This window comes from Ischnura elegans, chromosome 9 (genome assembly GCF_921293095.1).
Source record: "Ischnura elegans chromosome 9, ioIscEleg1.1, whole genome shotgun sequence".
Taxonomy (NCBI): Eukaryota; Metazoa; Arthropoda; class Insecta; order Odonata; family Coenagrionidae; genus Ischnura; species Ischnura elegans.
This window is the reverse complement of record NC_060254.1, coordinates 57,212,219-57,232,828: the sequence shown is the minus strand read 5'-3', so window position 1 is coordinate 57,232,828 and position 20,610 is coordinate 57,212,219. Positions and strand designations below refer to the sequence as shown.

At 37.5% G+C, this 20,610-nt stretch overlaps 1 protein-coding gene across 1 annotated transcript in view; it reads left to right on the top strand.

Annotated features, from left to right (window-relative positions):
* The window catches only part of LOC124164935, a 64,356-nt gene extending 49,824 nt beyond the window's left edge, over positions 1-14,532 (top strand). Inside the window, exon 2 of the mRNA XM_046542173.1 lies at positions 14,504-14,532. Within this exon, the coding sequence (XP_046398129.1) occupies positions 14,504-14,532 (29 nt within the window). The remainder of the gene's footprint in view (positions 1-14,503) is intronic.
* The last annotated feature ends 6,078 nt before the right edge of the window (positions 14,533-20,610 follow it).

The window sequence follows — 20,610 nt, the reverse complement described above, 5'->3', positions numbered from 1 at the left end:
GTTGACGCATTATTTTTGGATTTTAAGAAACCTTTCGACAAGGTACTTAACAACAAGCTTTTATACAAATTAAATCATGCAGATTAAACGAAACAATGGTAAACCGAATACGCGACTTTCTAAATGATCCTAAACAGAAAGTAGTTCTTGACGGTAATATCTCTGATGTAGTTGTGAGTGACATCAGGTGTTCCACAAGGAAGCGTAATCGGTCCCCTTTTATTCATTATATGCATTAATGCCCTCTGCTCCCGAATTAGCAGAAATATAAGTTTTTTTTGCTTACGACGCCGTCTTATATATCGCGAAATTAGTGATCACTCTGACTATGAAATTCTACCATTGGATTTAAACAACGTTCATTTGTGGAGCCAAGAGTGGGGACTCGAACTTAATCTGAGAAAATGCATGTCGATACAATTTTTGCAGAGTTCGTCCAACTATTATTATGTTGATGATGAAGTCTTCTCGGGAAATCAGCCGGGTCATAATGGACATTGCTGCCAACGTTTAGACGGCCTTTCATGCCATCGTCATCATGATCGTAAGTCTCTGATGATGATGGCAGAGAAGGCCGTCGAAGCGTTGGCAGCAATGTCCATCCTGACCGGGCTGATTCCCCGAGAAGACTTCATCAGCAAGATTCGGAGGGAAATCACCACATCCTTCATTATAACCATGTTTATGGTGTGGACGGTATTAACATAAAGGCAACAGACGAAGTGAAGTACCTAGGAGTTACAATAACTTCTAACAAATAATAATCATCGACTGATTGCGGTATTCATCGGAAATTCTCGCCTTGCCCGGGAGTCTCGACTGGTGTCGAGAAATCTCGAAGGGGCGAGACTTCTCGACTCTCGTCAAGACTCTCGACCCAGGCGAGACTCTCGGCGCGGCGAGAGTCTCGTCCCGACAATGCCGAGAAATGAAATTCTCGTCTCGACCGTCGAGACTCTCGGGTGGTCAAGAGTTTCGCACAGCCCTAGTCCACAGGCCTTTTCCGGAGGGCGAAAGCGAGTTGGTTTCTAAAAATGTCCCCATCGCGCCGATGAGTACAGAGCGGTCCAATTATTCTCAGTATTAACAAATAAATATTTGATCTCACGGGGAATTGCATAGTAAAATTCTAAATTCTATAGATAATATCATCTCGTATATAAATATTGGTTAACAACCTCCGCCATTGCATATTTTCCCGCGAAGTTGGGATCGCACTATCGCCAGCATCGCAAGTGGCGAACTTTGTAAATCCATTTAAATCCGCGCAGATCATTCATTGATCGCGCCGAAGGCGCGTTCACTTTGCTGTACCGGTGAGAACAAACTCACCACAACCAGCTAGTTTACAGAAGAAAATTAAATAAATGGCGCATATGTTGTGTTGTCAGTGCTAGTGATTGTAATGAGAAAAAGAAAAGCAATTTAATTTCTTTTTGCATTATAAGGAATGCATTAAATGATCCATTTTGATTTTTTTTATCTTTTCAATAGTTTTTAATGAATTTAAAAATATATTTATTGTTGGGTTACAGCTTATTAAGCAGCCGACTGAAGATTACTCTATCGTAATATTCGTGATAGCAAACTTCCGGTGAAAAAATTTCGGGTTTCACACCGGATTGGGGTCTGTACAATGAATGCCTCTGCAGACCAGGGGGCCGATTGTGTAACTTGGCTACCTTCGGATCGTTAGAGATCCGGTCACTCTCGATTGAGTTCCCGGTATTCGGACGTTAGCTGTATGTACGATTGTGTATGGACGATCGTCAACAACCAATCGAAAGTTACGATGTTGTCATATTTACTTGGAGTTGGGAATACGTTTCTTTATTTATTTATTTATTAAATTATTCAAACACAGCCAAAATGGCCTTTACATTGAATACAAAACATAAAATCTGCAGCTTTAACAAATGTAAACTATAAAAAAAACTATAAAAAGGATATAAAAAAGAAAAAAAGGGATTCAGTAGATGGCTTCACAAAGCTGCCTCTTGAATAATCTTATGGGCATTGAAAGATCCAGGGAAGGGTGAGTACTCGAAATGGCATTGAAGGAGGTAGGGAGTCTGTAAAAAAGTGATCTCTGAGAGAGAGAAAGACGGAATTTTGGTTGGTGTAATAGGTGGTTATTACGGAAGGAGCGGGTGGGAATGTGGAGTGAAAAGAAAGGCATCATATCTGAGGATCGGAACTTGCCATTTAAGGCATTGTAAATGAAGGAAATATCATGGAAATTCCTACGGGAGGATGGAGGGACCAATGATAGGGCAGACGTTACTTCAGAGCGAGAAGAATTACGGAGGTGAGGAACACGGTGTCGGACTACTGAAATAAAGAAATTAACTGGGCGTTCAAGAATTTTAAGGTTGGAGGGGCTGGCAGTTGAATAAATGACGGAGCAGTACTCGAGGATCGGGAGAAAGCAACCGGAAAAAATAGGTTTCACGATTGTCTTCCTCGGGCGCATGCGCAGTAACGCTGAGACTGGCTGTGTTTGTTTTGAAAAGCGACAACATTGGTTTCAGAGACAATAGGGTAGTTTCCTTCATCAAAGAAAACGAAAAGCATTGATTGCGATTCGTTACCCACCATTAGTGTATTCAAAATATACAAATTATTTCGTTTTAGAAATAGCGGTTTAGACGAATGGCAATGGTCCATTTTTATCCTCATTTGAAAAGGGCCAGATTGGCGCCCATGCGATGCCACTCCACGTGACGTCACAGGGACCTAGTTTCTATACGAGAAGATAGGAGTTATACATCGTCTGAGGTTACCAATGCATGCATGAGGCGTAGAGCTCAGGGAAACATGTCTTAATAATCACTTATTAAAACTGGCTAAGGTCGGAAAGTTTTCTTCATTTGATAAGGTATTAATAATCCTTATTTTAAGACAAGCGCTACCAGCCAGCAAGGTACTCAGCTACCCGCTAGCAGCCTGCGTCGTATCAGCGCTAAGCCTCGCCTCAAGGTCACCTCACAGGGGGGCAGCGGGAACCAGAAAAGAACCAAAGTCTCACGGAGAGATTTCCTGGCATTCATACTTCAGCGTCGCGTTTTCGCGCGCTTGAAAATTTTCACTTTTCATTTAATCGCGAAAAATAGATATCGTCATTTAAAAATCTAAATGCGTGAAATACGTACTCCAGGAGTAATAATCTTTCGATTTAGGTAATAAAAAAATAATAGGAAACCACCCTATTGGCCAATTAGGTTTATATTATTGAAAGAATTTAACTTTGCGCACAAAGCAATATTTTTCAATTCAATATTAAATACCTTCCATTCCGTTTGAGCGTAGCTGATATTTGGGATAAATAGTTATTACCCAGATATCGCTGATTATTTTGAAATTCCGCGGTAAGTGTCCGTTTCGTTACTTTTGCAATTCACTAAATAATAACTTGTATCATTTTTTTCAATTGAGTTAATTCATTTAGATCAAATATATGAACGGATATTTGATATTGATAGGCTCTCGTCTTCGCCTTTGTGTGTCCGCAAGGAGCAATGCCGCAGCATATTGAATATTTGCCAGGAAAGAAACTGACGAGTGTGAATTAGTGCGACATGTTTTAATAATAGTCGTTAGGTAAACAGTTTAAAAAAACACGTAACTCATGAAATAAATAAGTACCTTAATATTCTCAATCAAAAACATTCTCATCATCACGAACCTTTCACCCATTACTTGAAAGAAAAAGCAAAAATGCATAGTCATCTTTGATATCTCCTCTCGTCTCAAACACCCGAATATCAGTTCGAAAATTCACCCTTTTTGAGGAAACCATGTCGCATCACAGACATTAATTGAAGTATTACGTAAAAACATATAAATTCTGCTTAATTTACGACGTCATTGAGAAGTTAAAATAAAATCTATTTGAGTACATAAATTAAATCATTTTACTTGCCAATAAACACCCGACGTTCCGAATTAAATTAAACCTAGTAAAGAATATAATTTTGCATATCTATTATAGCGCAGCTATAATTTAGCTAATTTCTATAGTGCAACCACGTTTGAATCAAACATGCAAAAAGGATATTTTCATTTCAATTGCACACACGAATTGCACACGAATTACATAGCGGAGCAATTGTAAACGTCGTCATCTTTGTATCATAGTAAACTAACACGAAGAAATTGTATTTATCTATGTAATTTCACTACTCATTCACGTTATTAAAAACGTAACACTCTGATTAATAAATTAATTTGAATGTAAAATTCTAATTATTCCAAAAAGATAATTTCATTTCAATTGCACACACATTACATAGCGAAGCAAAAGTAAACTTCCTCACCTTTATATCATAGTAAACCAACACGCACAAATTGTATTTATCTGCCATTTTACCACTCATTCACATAATTAACAACATAATACTGCGATTTATAAATAAAATTGATTGCATAATTCACTTAATTTAAAAAAGTACATCCAACGTGACCATGAAAGGTAATAAACATTTAAATTCAATCCCTAACCTCACCTGCGAACGATTCGATGGTCTTAACGTCAAGTGATGAGTTGACGACGAGATACTTTCGATCGAGAGCCGGAAAATTTTCGAACGTAAAGTTACACAATCGCTCCTTCAATTGTTTTCGAGCTGTTGATCTAAACTCCACGGGAACCGGATATTTACGTCCGAACGTAAAGTTACACAATCGGCCCTCAGGATCCATTATGCAGAACTCTATGAGAAAACTGGGAAGAATTCACCTGAATCATTCATCGAGAACGTCTTGGATCCCCCGAAACAGATACATACGAGGTGTGTTCAGAAAATAATGGGCACTAAGTTTGTAATTTTCTCGTGAGTTATGAGAGTCCGATTTTCAATAGGGTAGTTTCCTTCATCAAAGAAAACGAAAGGCATTGATTGCGATTCGTTACCCACCATTAGTGTATTCATAATACACAAATTATTTGGTTTTTGAAATACCGGTTTAGACGAATGGCAAAGGTCAAATTTTATCCTCATTTGAAAAAGGCCAGATTGGCGCCCATGCGATGCCACTCCACGTGACGTCACAGGGACCTAGTTTCTACACGAAAGGATAGGGGTTATACATCGTCTGAGGTTAACAATGCATGCATGAGGCACAGAGCTCAGGGAAACATGTCTTAATAATCACCTATTAAAACTGGCTAAGGTCGGAAAGTTGTCTTCGTTTGATAAGGTATTAATAAACCTTTTTTAAGCCAAGCGCTACCAGCCAGCAAGGTACTCAGCTACCCGCTAGCATCCTGCGTCCTATCAGCGCTCAGAGCCTCGATCAAGGTCACCTCACAAGGCGGGAGGGAACCAGAAATGCGTCGCACGGACTTTTTCCCATCATTCCTACGTACGCGTCGCGTTTTCGCGCGCTTGAAAATTTTCACTTTTCATTTAATCGCGAAAAATAGATATGGTCATTTAAAAATCTAAAAGCGTGAAATACGTACTCCAGGAGTAATAATCATTCGATTTAGGCAATAAAAAAATAATAGGACACCACCCTATTTTTATAGTATGCATGCCCCTAAAGTGTGACAAAATTTACACCAATATTCAGTGTTTAATTTGCCTATGGCAGTTGCTAAGGTTAGACTTGTTTTTATGAGCTCGGCGATGTTCGGCTCACACTCCATTGTTTATTCGTGAAATTTTGGCTCAAAAGAATACTCTTCAGGATTGTTTACACGATACATTAACACGAACGAGTTAATATCTGTTTGCGTGAATGATTTTTGTGGACCGGAACGGAACATGTACCTATACGAATGCATGAAAAAAATTGGAACAGTTTCTATTTTCCGTTCATGCATTCGCACAAGTTGTGTGGCTACCCGGTGCATTTTCGTGTCCATTCACGCGTCCATACATTTAGACACTAACTCGTACGGGTTAATGTACCATGCAAACAGGCCTTTAGTATGCCCCATCCTCTGTATTAGCCAAACATGGCTCCGTATGACTTTACAAGCATACATGACACTACACGAAATCGCTGAGACAGCCAAAGGCTATCCCAAAGATCAAAGAAGTGTTCAGAGTATTGGAAGAAACGCCGGCGCACGTGCATAATGACTAATGGGGACTATTTCGAAAGCAACAACATTAATGTAGACGAATATATAAATATTTAAAACATTAAAATTCCTGTTGTTTTCTGAACACATCTCATATTTCTAAAAGTAATGAAAAGCGGCATAAACGGTCTAAAAACAAATTTCCATAATTATTTTGCATAAAATAATCAATTTATAAGAACCTACATCTGGAGTATGCTCCTATACCGAAGTGAGGCATGGACAATGACCGCAGCGGAGAAAGCAAGGATAGAGGCCTTCGAAATGTGTTTCTACGGAAGAATGATGAAGATCAATTGGATCGACCAAGTTAGTAACGAGGAAATCCTAAGAAGAGTGGGAGAGAAGAGAAGCCTCATGAAAACCTTAATAAGAAGACGGAACAACCTTGTAGGCCACATCCTGAGACATGATGGCCTGATGAAGACAATCGTCGAAGGACAAGTGGAAGGCAAGAATGGAAAAGGAAGACCTCGAACAAAATATATGGAACAAGTAAAGAGAGATGTGAAAGAGAAGAAATACGAAAGGGTGAAAAGATTAGCTGATAGGAGAATAGAGTGGAGAGCTGCGTCAAACCAATCCTAGGATTGTTGACCAGTGATGATGAAAATAATCAATGCATGAAATATTTGAAGTTTGCTTGAGATAATTAAATGAGAAAATAATTTGCGTTTTACTATTGAAAGTAATATGGATAAAATGACACTTGAACCATTCTGGCCTCTCCTCTCTCCATAAATTGAACTTCTCACTTTATCTCCCAATAAGACTCTTTCATGAAATTAACGGTCTCCTGCTCCCTTCCAAAATTTCCAAGAATTCTTCCCTACAACATAGATTTTCCCCTCCTTCCCCCCATAGCACTCGCTCTATACAAACCATCTGTGCCTCCTTATTGCCTCTTGCACAATCCGTTACTCACCCTCCATGTCTATCACTTTCTAGTTCCTTTCCCTCTCCATCATCATCACTGGTCAACAATCCTAAGATTGGTTGATGAAGCTCTCCACTTAATGCTCCTATCAGCTAATCTTTACATACCTACGTCTTTCTTCTCTTTCATATCCTTCTTTGCCTGTTCCATGCATTTTATTCGCAGTCTTCCTTTTCAGTTCTTGCCATCTATTTGTTCTTCTACGATTATCTTCATCAGGATTGCGTCTTAAGATGTGCTCTATAGGTTTGTTCCGTCTTCACATCAACGTGTTCATGAGGCTTTTCTTCTCTCCTACTCTTCTCCGGCCTTCCTCAATACCAACTCGGTCCATCCATTTGGTCTTCATCATAATTCTGTAGCACCACATTTCCTCTCCGTGAACCGGACTATACAACCCGCCAACTTTTCCAATAAGTAAATTGGGTCAAAGCCTCATTTCCTCCACGAGACTGGGCTGTCGATGTCCTCTCTACGGTTGCTTGGTCACGTCGCTACTGGCGGTAATGAGAAGACAGTTGACTGCAAATAGGTGTCATAGGGACGCTGATCATGTATGCCTCTTTCCTACGACTGCCAATGGGCTGAAATCGAAAATGTTCTGGCCAAAACCATGTAAACGTTTTCATTGGACTAGGAAGTTGAAACTTCGCATTACATGCTAGAATGAAGGTTTCCGCGGCGAATGGTTCAATCTCTGCATTTTCTCTGGGTACCTCCCGCATTCCCAAGACGCGGAAGAAAGCCCGAGAGAAATTTGCATTAACATTTTGAAATAGTTAGATACATTGCAGTTCCTTTGCCCACTAGAAACAATTGTAATGGACTTTATTTCTATGTGTGAAACTCACATGAAATGGTTAATTAGAAAAAGTTGTTAAATGGCGCAATAGGAAAAATAAAAATCATCTGTAGTTCTATAACGTAAAATATGCTCTTTACACAGAAAAGAAAGCACAGAAATATTTTAGCACAATTTACATAGCCTATTGCCTAAGGCATTTATAAAAGAATAAATCATTAAAGAATTTGTTTATTGTTTATCCTCGCAAGATTTCGTCGAAGGTCCGGAAAATCATAACAAGTGTGGTAAAAAAAAACCACGCACTTTGGAAACTAATAAACATAACTGATAAATTCACCGAGCGAGTTATTACTGTATAACAATATGGAAATGTTAGAAGAATTAATAAGGTGGAACTGAGTCGCAGGATGGGTTAGAAATGAGTCATTTGTCATCTTACCCCGCTCATCAACTTTCCTCGGAATTTAAGCTGAAGATTAGGAAGCGAGACGAATCGCGGCGAAATTCGTCCCCCGTTCGCTGACTCCTGATCAAAATGCGGCACGTGTTGCTGCTTGCTGCGACTTGAGTTTTTGGTAAAAAAATTGCATGACACTGCTTTCTCACCCACCCTACTCACTAGATCTCGCACCTTGTGATTTCCTTTTGTTCCCCCGGATGAAAACGGTGATGAAAGGGAAATGTTTTCATCACATTACGGAGGTGAAAATGGAATCGAAGGCGGTCCTGCAAGGCACCGGAAACAAGTAGTACCAAAGGTTTTTCGCCGAGTGGAATAAAACTTTTTAAACAATGTATCAGTTTAAGGCGAAGAAGTTTACTTCGAAGGTGACTAGCGTTTGTAACACAAAAAAATTTTAATTTTTGAAAACTGTCCGGTTATTTTTGGGTCACCCCTCGCACAGGGTGTTCAGGAGGAATCTGCAATACTTCAGGAGGTGGCGAGGGAGACGATTGAAAAATGCGTAAAATTATCTCCCCTCTCACTTATTGGAGTAATTCATATTCCTCCTGAAACACCCTGTACTTCAATCTCTTTGTTAACCGAAAAAAAAATAAAATGGTATACGGACCCATTGTCTGCGTCCTCCGTCTTTTTTTTTTTTTTAATCACATTCGTTTCGCAACTCGAGTATGCAAAAATTTTGCGAGTGGGCGAGACGACCTCGCCATTGAAGGTTCCCGTGAATGCGAGAAGAGTTTAGATAGGCGGAAATTGGAAGTTACGTTGAGACACCGGAAGACGACTGCGTGTCCTCTAAACGCGGCCTTACGTAAGTTTGGGATTTACGTAAGTTCAAATGCGGCGGTTGCAGTGGAAGGCCGTCGTGAAGTGACCACCGATGAATTACTCACCGCTTCCGTTTTAGAGCAGGCTATTTAACCCGCGCGAAAATTTCGCATTTTCACGCGAATAAGTACAAGGAAACGGTGTGATTGGGTTTTAAGTAGAGAAGAAGTTGTATCATCATGTACTTTCTTTATACTTGTTTTCTGGAAAAAATATACAAAACATATGAATACAATGCAGGCAAGAGATTTTGGTACCAGTATAAACAATCATGACGTCGCACTTAATTCACAAACCCTCTTTAAAGACCATATTAGAAGTAACAATGTTGTCGTCTGTAACTTTTTGGTTATGAGTTTCTTTGACATAAACAAATATCACGGAAAGTGCGAACTCCAGAAAATACCACATACAACTGTCCATGCGAAAAAAGCAGGTTCTGGCAGCTACAATCCTGCTCCCTGAAAAGTCTGATCCTGTGTTTTATTAATTGTCATTGCAAAGGTCACTTTGACTGGGAATTGTTTTCTCGTAGTTTTTAGGAAGACACGGTCGGCTTTTTGAAGTTTAGAATAAAAAAAAATACGAAGAGACGATTTACCTCTAGTGAGTAATCGACATTGAAAAAGCAAAACTTTTAAGTCAAAGTATAGATAAATAGTATAATTTGTGATTGTATTTTTCGTCAGATGCCGGTGATTCGACATTTAAAATGATACCTTATTTATCACGGTGGTTGTAGTATTAACGAAGCATATATGGAATGACAGAAAAAGACCTTTCCGCATAATATATGTGATTGCCCCATCGGAATGTGCGCAAGTCGAAAACACGAAAAAATTAAATTAGTGCACTAATAAATGTAATTAAATGTGAAATTCCTGTAATTGCACTTATCCTACGTATCCTAGTATTCAGTGTCTTTGATGCACCAGCTTACGTATAACATAGCACATTGATACAGAAAAAAAAACAGAAAAATGAACCTTAACCGAAATTAAAACGTTCTCACCATTACAAATAATAGAAATAAAATCATGTAAAAAAATTTTGTTTAGCAAGTTTCAAGAGCAATTGTGTATTGGCATAAACAAAACAGGAACGGCAGTCTGTTCGATAGATCACGCAAAACGATTAATAAATTTTATCAAACCAAACGATAGAGTTGATAATTGTTTTCAAACAAGCAAGCACTTTCGTATAATTAATCATCACTTGGATGAAATTTAGGAAACTCTGAAGCGTATAGAATTTACTCTGTTACGTTTACCTAATTCTTTCCTACAATTGGCCAAATTATGAAATATCAAAATGTTCGATAAAATTTATGAAGAACGTTTCATAAAATTAATTAAGTGTTTTATTATTTGCTTCAAAGTTTGAGTATTTTTAGCAAAACTACTCCCTATCATTCCAGTTGGATAGTTTTTAACAAATATTTTTTCCGTGTGCTTTCTCTTTGAGCTTAGAGGAGCAATAAAATATTCCGGAAGCACGAGTGTTTCACTAAATGTGGGTACAGTAGGGCGGAGATATTTGGTGTATTCATTTGTTTTTATTTTTTATTTTATTTTATTCTCTAACCACCGGATACAGCTCTTATTGGCCGTTTTACACCGCGGTGTTCAACAAATGTAACAAGTAAACGTACACAAACGACCTGGACCGGGGAAACCTACCCAGGCGGGACTCGAACCCGCGACCTCTTGTTTGGCAGGCGAGAACGTTACCCCGCCGCCACCGAGGCCGGCAAAGTTGGTAAGTAAATCGAATAAAGGTAATCGGATTACTGGTATTGATTTCTTTTGCAGTAATATATCCTGGTAACGATTAATTTTTACGAAATGTAATATTTATTTGTAATTTACTCCTTACGGTGAAAGGGAATCTTTATTTTTTTTCAATCGTCTTTAACTCGTAATTGACGATAACTTTACTGATTTTACTGATTTACCTAGGCCTATTGCAGGGCCAGAGTGCAAGGCAGCGTACTCTTTCCGAGAGTCTTACACTCATTTTCAGTAAGTAGTCGAGTATAAGTAATCGGATTAATCGTGCTGTAATTTTTACGAAACGTGATTTTTATTTGTATTTCAAGTTTCACCAAGTCACGCCTCAAACCATCAATGTTTTTAAATTTCTATTTTGTCCTCACGATGAAAGAAGAATCGTTACTTTCGTTGTAATCTTTACTAGCTCGTAATGCCCCGTTCAGATTACGATCTTCCGAGCGATCGTCCTAACGATATTTGGCCGAACTAGCTGTGTGAATGCGTGTCCTGACAATAGTTACCGTAGTTCCGAACGTTGCCACTTAACGATGGTTAGGCGCTGCGAGTCCGGAAAAGGAAGCGACAGGAGAAAGACGAAAAGTTCATGAAGCTCACTTCGCTCTATTTTTTTCATGGATTTTTTCCCAGGAAGGGAGAATATGGGCGGAAGAAAATTATTCGTTGAATACACGATTAACACAGTCAAATCCTGACCCTACCTACCTCAACAGCTTTGCTAACCGTCAATTTCTCGTTCACTTTAAATGTCAGCACTAGAGGGCGTTCTGGAACAATCGTAGTCTGAACGAGGTATAATCGACAATTACTTCACTGATTTCACTGATTCGGGTACCTAGGTCTACAGATAACTTCGAGTCCGAGAGTACCATAATTTTCTTCTTTAGGTTCAGCCACTCTTATGTAGTAGCCTTCTTATGATGGTTAAAAAATATGACATCCCATTGTGTTGTTACAGCAGTTGTAATTGGATGCATCGAAACAGAAATTGCGACTTTAGCAATTTATGACTCAATCATTCTGTAAGTAAGTCTCCCTCCTGCCATGAAAGCCGCTTTCATATTCAAGGGGGCAGAATATGTTTCTGTTATAACATTTGTAGGCCATTATTTGATTGATTATTGATACGTAGTCAAAAAAGACACTACTACAATACAAAAAATTGTACTCGAATCCCCAAATAATATCTAAACTAAAACGTAAAGAAAATCTTAAATATGTTTAATTTTGCTTTGCATGGAAACGCGCGACCAGGGAAAATTCTCAATATTTGAGAATTAAAAAAATTCTTGGCCACAGTAAATTTCTGGAACAGCAAAGAGCTATAAACTAAATGCATATTATTCCATTTTTTACTGAATGGGCGGACGGTACGATATCCTTATCAATCACATTTTATTTTCATTTCATTTATCTCAAATACCCCGCAAAACAGCTCAATGATGCCTTTACATTAAGAGGTTTCAACAACAACTAACAATTGGCGATCACAATAATTCAAGCCCTATTCAACCTATAAACAATAGGGTAGTTTCCTTCATCAAAGAAAGCGAAAGGCATTGATTGCGATTCGTTACCCACCATTACTGTATTCATAATATACAAATTATTTGGTTTTAGAAATCCCCGTTCAGACGAATGTTAATGGTCAATTTTAACCTCATTTGAAAAAGGCCAGATTGGCGTCCATGCGATGCCACTTCACGTGACATCACACGGACCTAGTTTCTATACGAGTAGACAGGAGTTTTACATCGTCTGGGGTTACCAATGCATGCATGAGACACAGAGCTCAGGGAAACATGTCTTAATTATCACCTATTAAAACTGCCTAATGTCGGAAAGTTTTCTTCTTTTGATAGGTTATTAATAATCCTTATTTAAGTCAAGCGCTACCAGCTAGCATGGTACTCTGCTACCTGCTAGCATCCTGCGTCGCAGAGGCGCTCAAATCCTCGCCCCAAGGTCACCTCACTTGCGGCAGCGGGAACCAGAACGACGTCACACGTAGTTTTCCCGGCATTCATACTTAGCCGTCGCGTTTTCGCGCGCTTGAAATTTTTCACTTTTAATTTAATCGCGAAAAATAGATATCGTCATTTTAAAATCTAAAAGCGTGAAATACGTACTCCAGTGGTAATAATGTTTCGATTTAGGCAATAAAAAAATAATAGGAAACCACCCTATTGGGAGTCGTGTATTTTAATCCTTTTGGATTTTTCCAGTTGTTGTTTACTGTAGCTATAATCGATAGCAAACTATTTCCATCCTCTTCTCCGGAGTGTTCGATCATCGTATTCAATCTACCCGTTGCTCGCGTATCGCTAAGTGATTCACGCTGCGTATCGTGTTCGCACGCGTCCGTTACGAGATCTGCAATCAAAAAGTAGCGACTCGTCCGTGACTATCGGGCGACGACGCTGATGTGTCGGTGCTTCGCGGATTTTGCCCAATGTCAAGGTAACTGTATACATCTACATAATACACTGCGAGCCACCTATAGAGTGTTTGGCAGGGGGTGATCAATCACCAGCATGCAGCATGCGATAGAATTCCCACATGCACACCACGCGGAGGTCATGAAAATGTTACATATACCAACAAATTATGCTTCCACATTCATGCAAAGGCAAAACTTTCCAACTAGTCATGAAGGCAATCTGCACTGAATTGTTGAGGCCTTTACTTTGTAGAATTCCATATTTAATGTTTGGAAGGAAATTTCTTAGCTTTTGTAGAAAAGCTAAGAAATTTCCTTCCAAACATTAAATGAAGGCAATCTGCCTATGAAGCTAGAAAATGCAAAACATGCTGTTAGAAATAAATATTAGGAAAATTCAGAAACATGCATTACGGAATGCATAAATTAGTTAGCTACACTACCAGTTAGCTAACCTATTAGTAAGTCCTAATGCTGCCATTATAGTCTCATATCGATCGTAGAAATAAACGATATACTGAATCCATCAACTCTTCGGGAAATAAACTGCTCTTGAATTTACATTATCGGTTTAAAATGATATTTGCCCCCCCCCACCTAAGATCTTTACTCCTATATAGTTACGTCCCTGGAAGCACGTAAACATTGAGTTGGCTGCTTAGTCTCGGTTACAATTTATTTTTCGTCAGGAGGATTTCCATTGCTTCTTTCACCACCCTGTCCCAAAATCTTGAAACGTGGCAAATCAGTTAATGGTTCTTCCTTTCCTATTATTCTCATGCAATTCTCCTCATTCGATTATTACCATTTGATTATGCCCATTAGGTTATTCCCATTAGATCATTCACATTCGATTCTGCCCATTCCATTCTTCCCGACGAAATCAACAATAGCCATACCACCAACTGAGGGCCGTATTTATAGTCCGCTTCTGGGAGCCTTCTAACGATAGAACGCTTCCACATGTCTTCCAAGTACGAAATCGGTATTTATAGACGCATAGTAACCTTCTGGAATACACCCATTGTCACAACAAGCTGGGTGAGGATTCAAGCTTGCCCTGCGACATAATCGTGAAGTGGTGGAAGCAGGAACTACATTAGTTTGAGATGAAGATGAATCTCTGTTTTATTGTGTAATGTTTTTCAGGCTCAGTTGCTTCTGTAGTGCTCTCTTGAAGTTATGTATACTTATTTATACCTTATTAGCTATTATTATGATTCATATGATACCATATGCTTAAGTATTCCTGCGGTATAGTTTAAATGTTAATAGTAGTTTCTTCACGGTGTAAAAATTATTTTGTTTCTATCTTTAGGATGCAGATATATTCCCGTTCATGAAATAGGTCACCAAACAATTCCAGAAACCTCCGTTTACACCCTTTTGATACTCTTCAGGACGATGCAGAGTCGACGGAAGAATTTTTTGAGGGAATGACGTGTCATTACGCAGGATTGCAAGTTTATTTCCTTCTTGATGCTCATAATCCTTCCGAATTTCTTCGTACGAGTTGTGATCACAAGTTTATGTGACGGTACTAGTTTTCAACAGAAAATTTCGGTGGAATCGTGGTTGAAATAGTGCTACGTATCATGACTTAGGTGCATTAATGCATAGCAAGAACTACCCGACATCGCGAGTGTTATCTGTTAAGAATTATTGACAGACATAATAATAAATGGTGCTAAAATACATGGCGAAAGTGTTTTCTTGTTTCTAATGTCTACTATTTACGTTTGTTATGTCAATTTGAATATAAACGTGGCCAAAAGTGATAGTTTCCAAAACATCACCGGTGTCAAACGGTAAACGTCAATTAATTTAATTTATTTTCCTTAGTTAGTACTTCATTTTTATGGGTTTTATGAAATTGATTAATATACTTGCTAGCTATGGCAAATATGTTTCGTTTGACGTCTGCAATTTTAAAAATACTTCCCACCGTGTTATTAATGAATTGCCAATCCTATCAGTGTATCTCAGCTTGAACTTAATATATTTTATTATGTGCAGTTTCAGAAAATTTTAGTTACAGTTTAAAAATGTTATTTAAGAGGCAATAAAACAAGACTACAGACTGACTGACTGGCAGAATAAATGGAAACTCCTTAACAAACTCATCATACATGACGAATTATGCCGTAGTATTTCATTAATAATTATTATTATTATTATTTGTTTCCCAGAGGACTTAATACATCATGATACACGATATCAAGTGTATAGGGCCTGTCAAAAGAAAATATATTTATGAAGGAAATGTTACAATTCACTGTATAGATATTCTTTTACCCTACAAAAACACTTCTCTAGTAAATATGCTGAAACTGTCTTTTTAAAAAGGTTAACACTACTTATATTTTTAATGGATGCAGGTAATTTGTTGTACAATTTCATACTCATGAACTCAGGCCTTATAGATTGCAGGGTAAAGTTTGAGAATTTGACCAGAATTACATCTCCTGGTTTCATATGAATAGAAGCTATTGTTCCTAATACAATTGGCAATATGCTTTTTATACAAGTTGCAGTAAGTATTTCAAGGCTTTAGAAGAAAGGGCAACAATAAGCACAATACTTTCATCTGCACATACTTCCCACAAACTTCTTTTATAAGATGAACAAATCGGTAAGTAGTGAGGAAGATCCTCATATCACGATACCATATGACATCCCAGAGTAGAATAAGCAATATTATGGGGTTGTCAGAACGTACTGGCTTGCAATGTGCTTTAGTATTGAAATTTGGTAAAATATTGGTTTCACTTTTTAACACAAGTGTGCTCTATGTGCATCCCACTTCGAATTACTAATTAATAAATTTCAAGAAGTTTTACACATTCCACATTATTCAAATTATTATTTTTGCACCACAGCAGATCATTTTCCTTGAGGCTGTGCTTAACAGAAAACAATACACCTTGGTTTGATCATCATTTAACTTTAGTTCATTGTCATCACACCATGTTTGCATGCATTATATTTTTACAGGCATAATTATCATGCTAACAATTTTAATTTTTTATGAAATGGTTACAATATCTGCATACATAATAAACTTTATGTTGGAAGTTACAATTTTATTCGGTAAATCATTGATAAATATTTAAAAACAGCAAAGGACCCAACACAGACCCCTATGGTAAAACTTTTTTATCCTCTAACATAGAGGAGAAATAGATAGTCCCATTTTCCAGTAGGCTACCCTGTTTTCTTTCATGAAGATATGTTATAAGCCAATTTAATTGAACACCCATTATACTTATTGATTCACATTATTAAGTAATATGACATGAATCACAGCATCGAAGGCTTTGCATAAATCAAAAAAATATTCCCATTACCTTAATTTCACTATTCATCTCCAGGGACTGATAGTAAAGGTCTTAATTATGAGGGACCCACATTCTTTAATTGTATTTCCCATTATTCTATCTAGTTCAGCAAACTTTTTCTTGCCTATCCTGGTAAAATAGGAGCCCAGTTCACTCTCTAAGCACAGTTGAAGTACATGGGGCAACATATCTTATAGTTTACCCGAGTAGCTCTTATTTGGGTGGAATGGGCTGTCTAGTAAAGGTGCAAGAACATGCAATTAAATGCATTGGATAGCACAACTGGGTTTGTTGTAGTTTTCTCTTGATTATCAGTGACTTGGTCAGGCATTATGACGGTGTTGGTATTGAGATCCCCCAGCTACTTTAGAATAGTGTGAGGTATTTCGAAACCTTAGGTCATTACATATTACCTTTTTGTTTTTTTTTTCAATAGATATTAAAAATATTTCTTAAGGAGAGAATACTGATGTTGCAACCCATCATCTTTATTGGACTGAATTTGCATACACAACATTTTTAGCACCCTATCTATATAATTTTTAGATTTCAGTAATAACCCAATTTTTGGTGTTATCCCTCCTGGATTGCTCTGACTGCAGTGGAAAAGCTAAATCGAAGTAATACTTAAATCTATATAAATATTTGTTTTAGCTATCATTTAAAGATCTTTTACTATACATGCCTTTCAATCTTCTTGATTCAACAGGACACAAAAATAATTCGAACTACGCTCATTGAAGAACCTATATTTTCTTAGTGTTTTTGCCTGATGATGCTCGTCATGCACATGGAAAATAGATACTATAGCCGAATGATCTGATAATACTGGGTGAAATACTTTAGTAATAATATTGACTTCATTATAATCAGAAAAACATTGATCAGACGTGTTTCTGTGTCAGCAGTAACTCTTGTTGGATTTTTTACCAATGGTTTCATATGATAGGACTGTGACATTTGCAAAAACTGTCTTTTCTCCTACCCATCCTTCAATAAATTGCAGTTGAAGTCACCAAGTACAACAGTTGGCCTTGACATTTGATTAGTTAAATTGTACAACAGATTATCTAAATTTTCCAAGAAGCTGTTAAAGCAGCAAGCAGGGTAATATGCATACTGATAAAAAAATGTCATCACTATGGGCAATGGTGTACTTTACAGCAGCACATTCAAAGAACAGTTCAGAATTTAGGTTTTTCACCAAATGTGACACGTTACTAAACACTGCTGAACATTTTACACCTATAAATATGCCATTACGATGATCCTTCCAACGTAAGGAATCACCAATAACATAGCCTGGTATTGTTATGGCTATTTCTTTCATCCAATGTTCACTTACACAGATAAATTCAGGTTTCTCCATCTCTGCTAGTACTTCTAATTCAATTAGCTTACTACTAAGGCACTCAATTTTTAAAACTAGTTTTTTAAACTCTGGACGTCACTTTGAATGATTCGAGTCAATAGACCCTAGGTTGTGGACTAGTCAAGATTCATAAGTATCAATGGTTGCATCACTATTTCCTACAAAATTTGACTTATTAACCACATTACCAAAGGCAAATCTCTCTAAACCTGTATCATCAGCCCATAAGGTTACATCATACAATTTATCTAAGGGCCACCTCAATTTTAAAAGAAGCAAACATATATTAACTTTGTTCATCGTGGGTCTATTTTTGAATGAAATTTTAATTATCTGACATAGGATCTCATTCATTGTATTAGGATGAATATGGGCCACAGAAGAATTTGCATGATTATGATAATATAATATAGGCAAAATAGCCACTTCACTCCCCCATAAATATTTACATTTTACCACCATTATCATGCCAATGATTTCCAAACTTGGTGTCCTCATTTCAAATTAGATATCCTCTGAATTGATGGAATAGGCAACAACAAATATTTAAATAATAATTTATTGGAAAAAAAATTGATATAAAATAAATCAGGTATAGAATTCTCCTAACAGAAATATGAATTTGCGCTTCAGCGAGCTCCTCACTCTTCTCGAATTTCTCTTGCTGCTGATTCCAATGTACTTGCTTTTGCACATGAGAATTCTGGGTTGTCATTTCATCCAGTGAAAAGTTTCTCTTCTTCATTTAAGATAATCAGCATGTAATTTTGTATTCTGTCTTCCCTAATTTAGACCTTTCTTCCTAAACATTTCGGGCTGAAAATATCATAAATGGATGGATATGAACAAAATAAGCAGCAAGCAATTAATCCTTAACCAAAATTGCATATTTCGATTGCTTTATCATTACTCTTGCATTTACTATTTAAAAAATTAATTTCTTGCTTAATTCGGTAATTGCATCTTTATCATTTATACATTTCCTTTTCAATTACTACACATCAAGCTGAAGGCTCAGTACATTAATGATGAAGATAGAATGCTGATTTACATTACCTTCATGATTGGCATTCCATTCCAGATTATTATTAATGCTATCATGAACTTTTTTCTCTCATGAATGTCATTTATTCGCAAGGAAAAAATTTCATACAGATCAGGGAACGCCAGTTATATCCACTGTCCGATAGAAATGGCACTAGTAAAGGCGAAAGGGCCCTGATCGACATAAATTGTTTGAGAAATATATAACTAAAACGAAGAATTTGACTCGAGAATATTCGTGAGTTTTGAAGGATTTTAAGTTACAATGACTGGCATTTAAATCTACCACTTAACATTAACGTATGTCAAAGAAAGAACTACTTAAGAGAAACAATAAATAAAAAACAAGCAGCTGACCATTGTGTTACCTGTAATAGATTGGCACGTTGGAACATAAAATCAACAAGTAATGTGGTTCCAAATGACATTTCGATTCCTCACTACTTAACTATCTATCAGGGTTTATTCGCCAGTTGCTTTCTTCAGCACGCGAAACCACGTTGGTAATTTTTGTTGACACTGTAATAAAAGCAATACCGTAAAATGCTAACGAAATTGACGAATACATAATACCTACAAATATTTCCGCGATGTTTAACGGAGAATAATATATTCGCTGCATATCTATTCACCTCAATCAATCGCATTTCTCTTACTTTTATTTCAATTTATCCTTTATGGACAATGATTTTCGTCATGAAAAGAAACTTCGCTGATTCAGTTGAATTTATTTCTCAAAACGATAATCGGATTTATTTTTCCTCGTGATACTGCTTCTTTCTAATATTTCCTACAATTTTCCTGTGATCTCAAACCGTTTTCACCCACATCTAGCGAACTATTCTTTTCTATTTCCGAAAATAAACAACATTCGCTTGGCCATTTCCAGCGGTTAAGCTAGAAACAATGGAACGGCGAAAAACAAATCTCTATCCTGTCGTTGGCAACGTTGCCATGTATAACACCCACAAGCCACCCAGTCGGAAGTCTTCCAAAAGAGGTTTATAAATACCGATTTCGAGAAGTCGTCAGGAAGCCATCCGGATGGAAGACTTGTGGAAGTCTTCCATGGAAACGACTATAAATACGGCCCTGAGTCTCCTCGACTCTGTAGGGGCTTTCTATTTAAGTCGTTAACGAATTGTAATTGTTGTTAACGAAAGTCCCTCTTTGCAACGACACTCTTTTATCGAAAGTGAGTTTCTGTAACTCACCTTAACGACAGCTCGTCGTTGCAAAACAAGACCACAGCTCGTCGATAGCAAACAGCACACCATTGGCGCCTGCGAGTGAGGCTAGAATTTTCAACCAATCACTATGCCTAGATTTTTTTTCGTGCGGTAGCATCAAGAACCAACGCCTAACTACGGTCACAAATAAACAATAAATAGTCACCATAAATAAACAAGAAGCTGCTAAAGAACGCACCGGTCGATTTGGAAAAGAATAATAGATGATGGAGAAAAGTAATGGGTATTATTTGATCAGTGGATGTATTTATT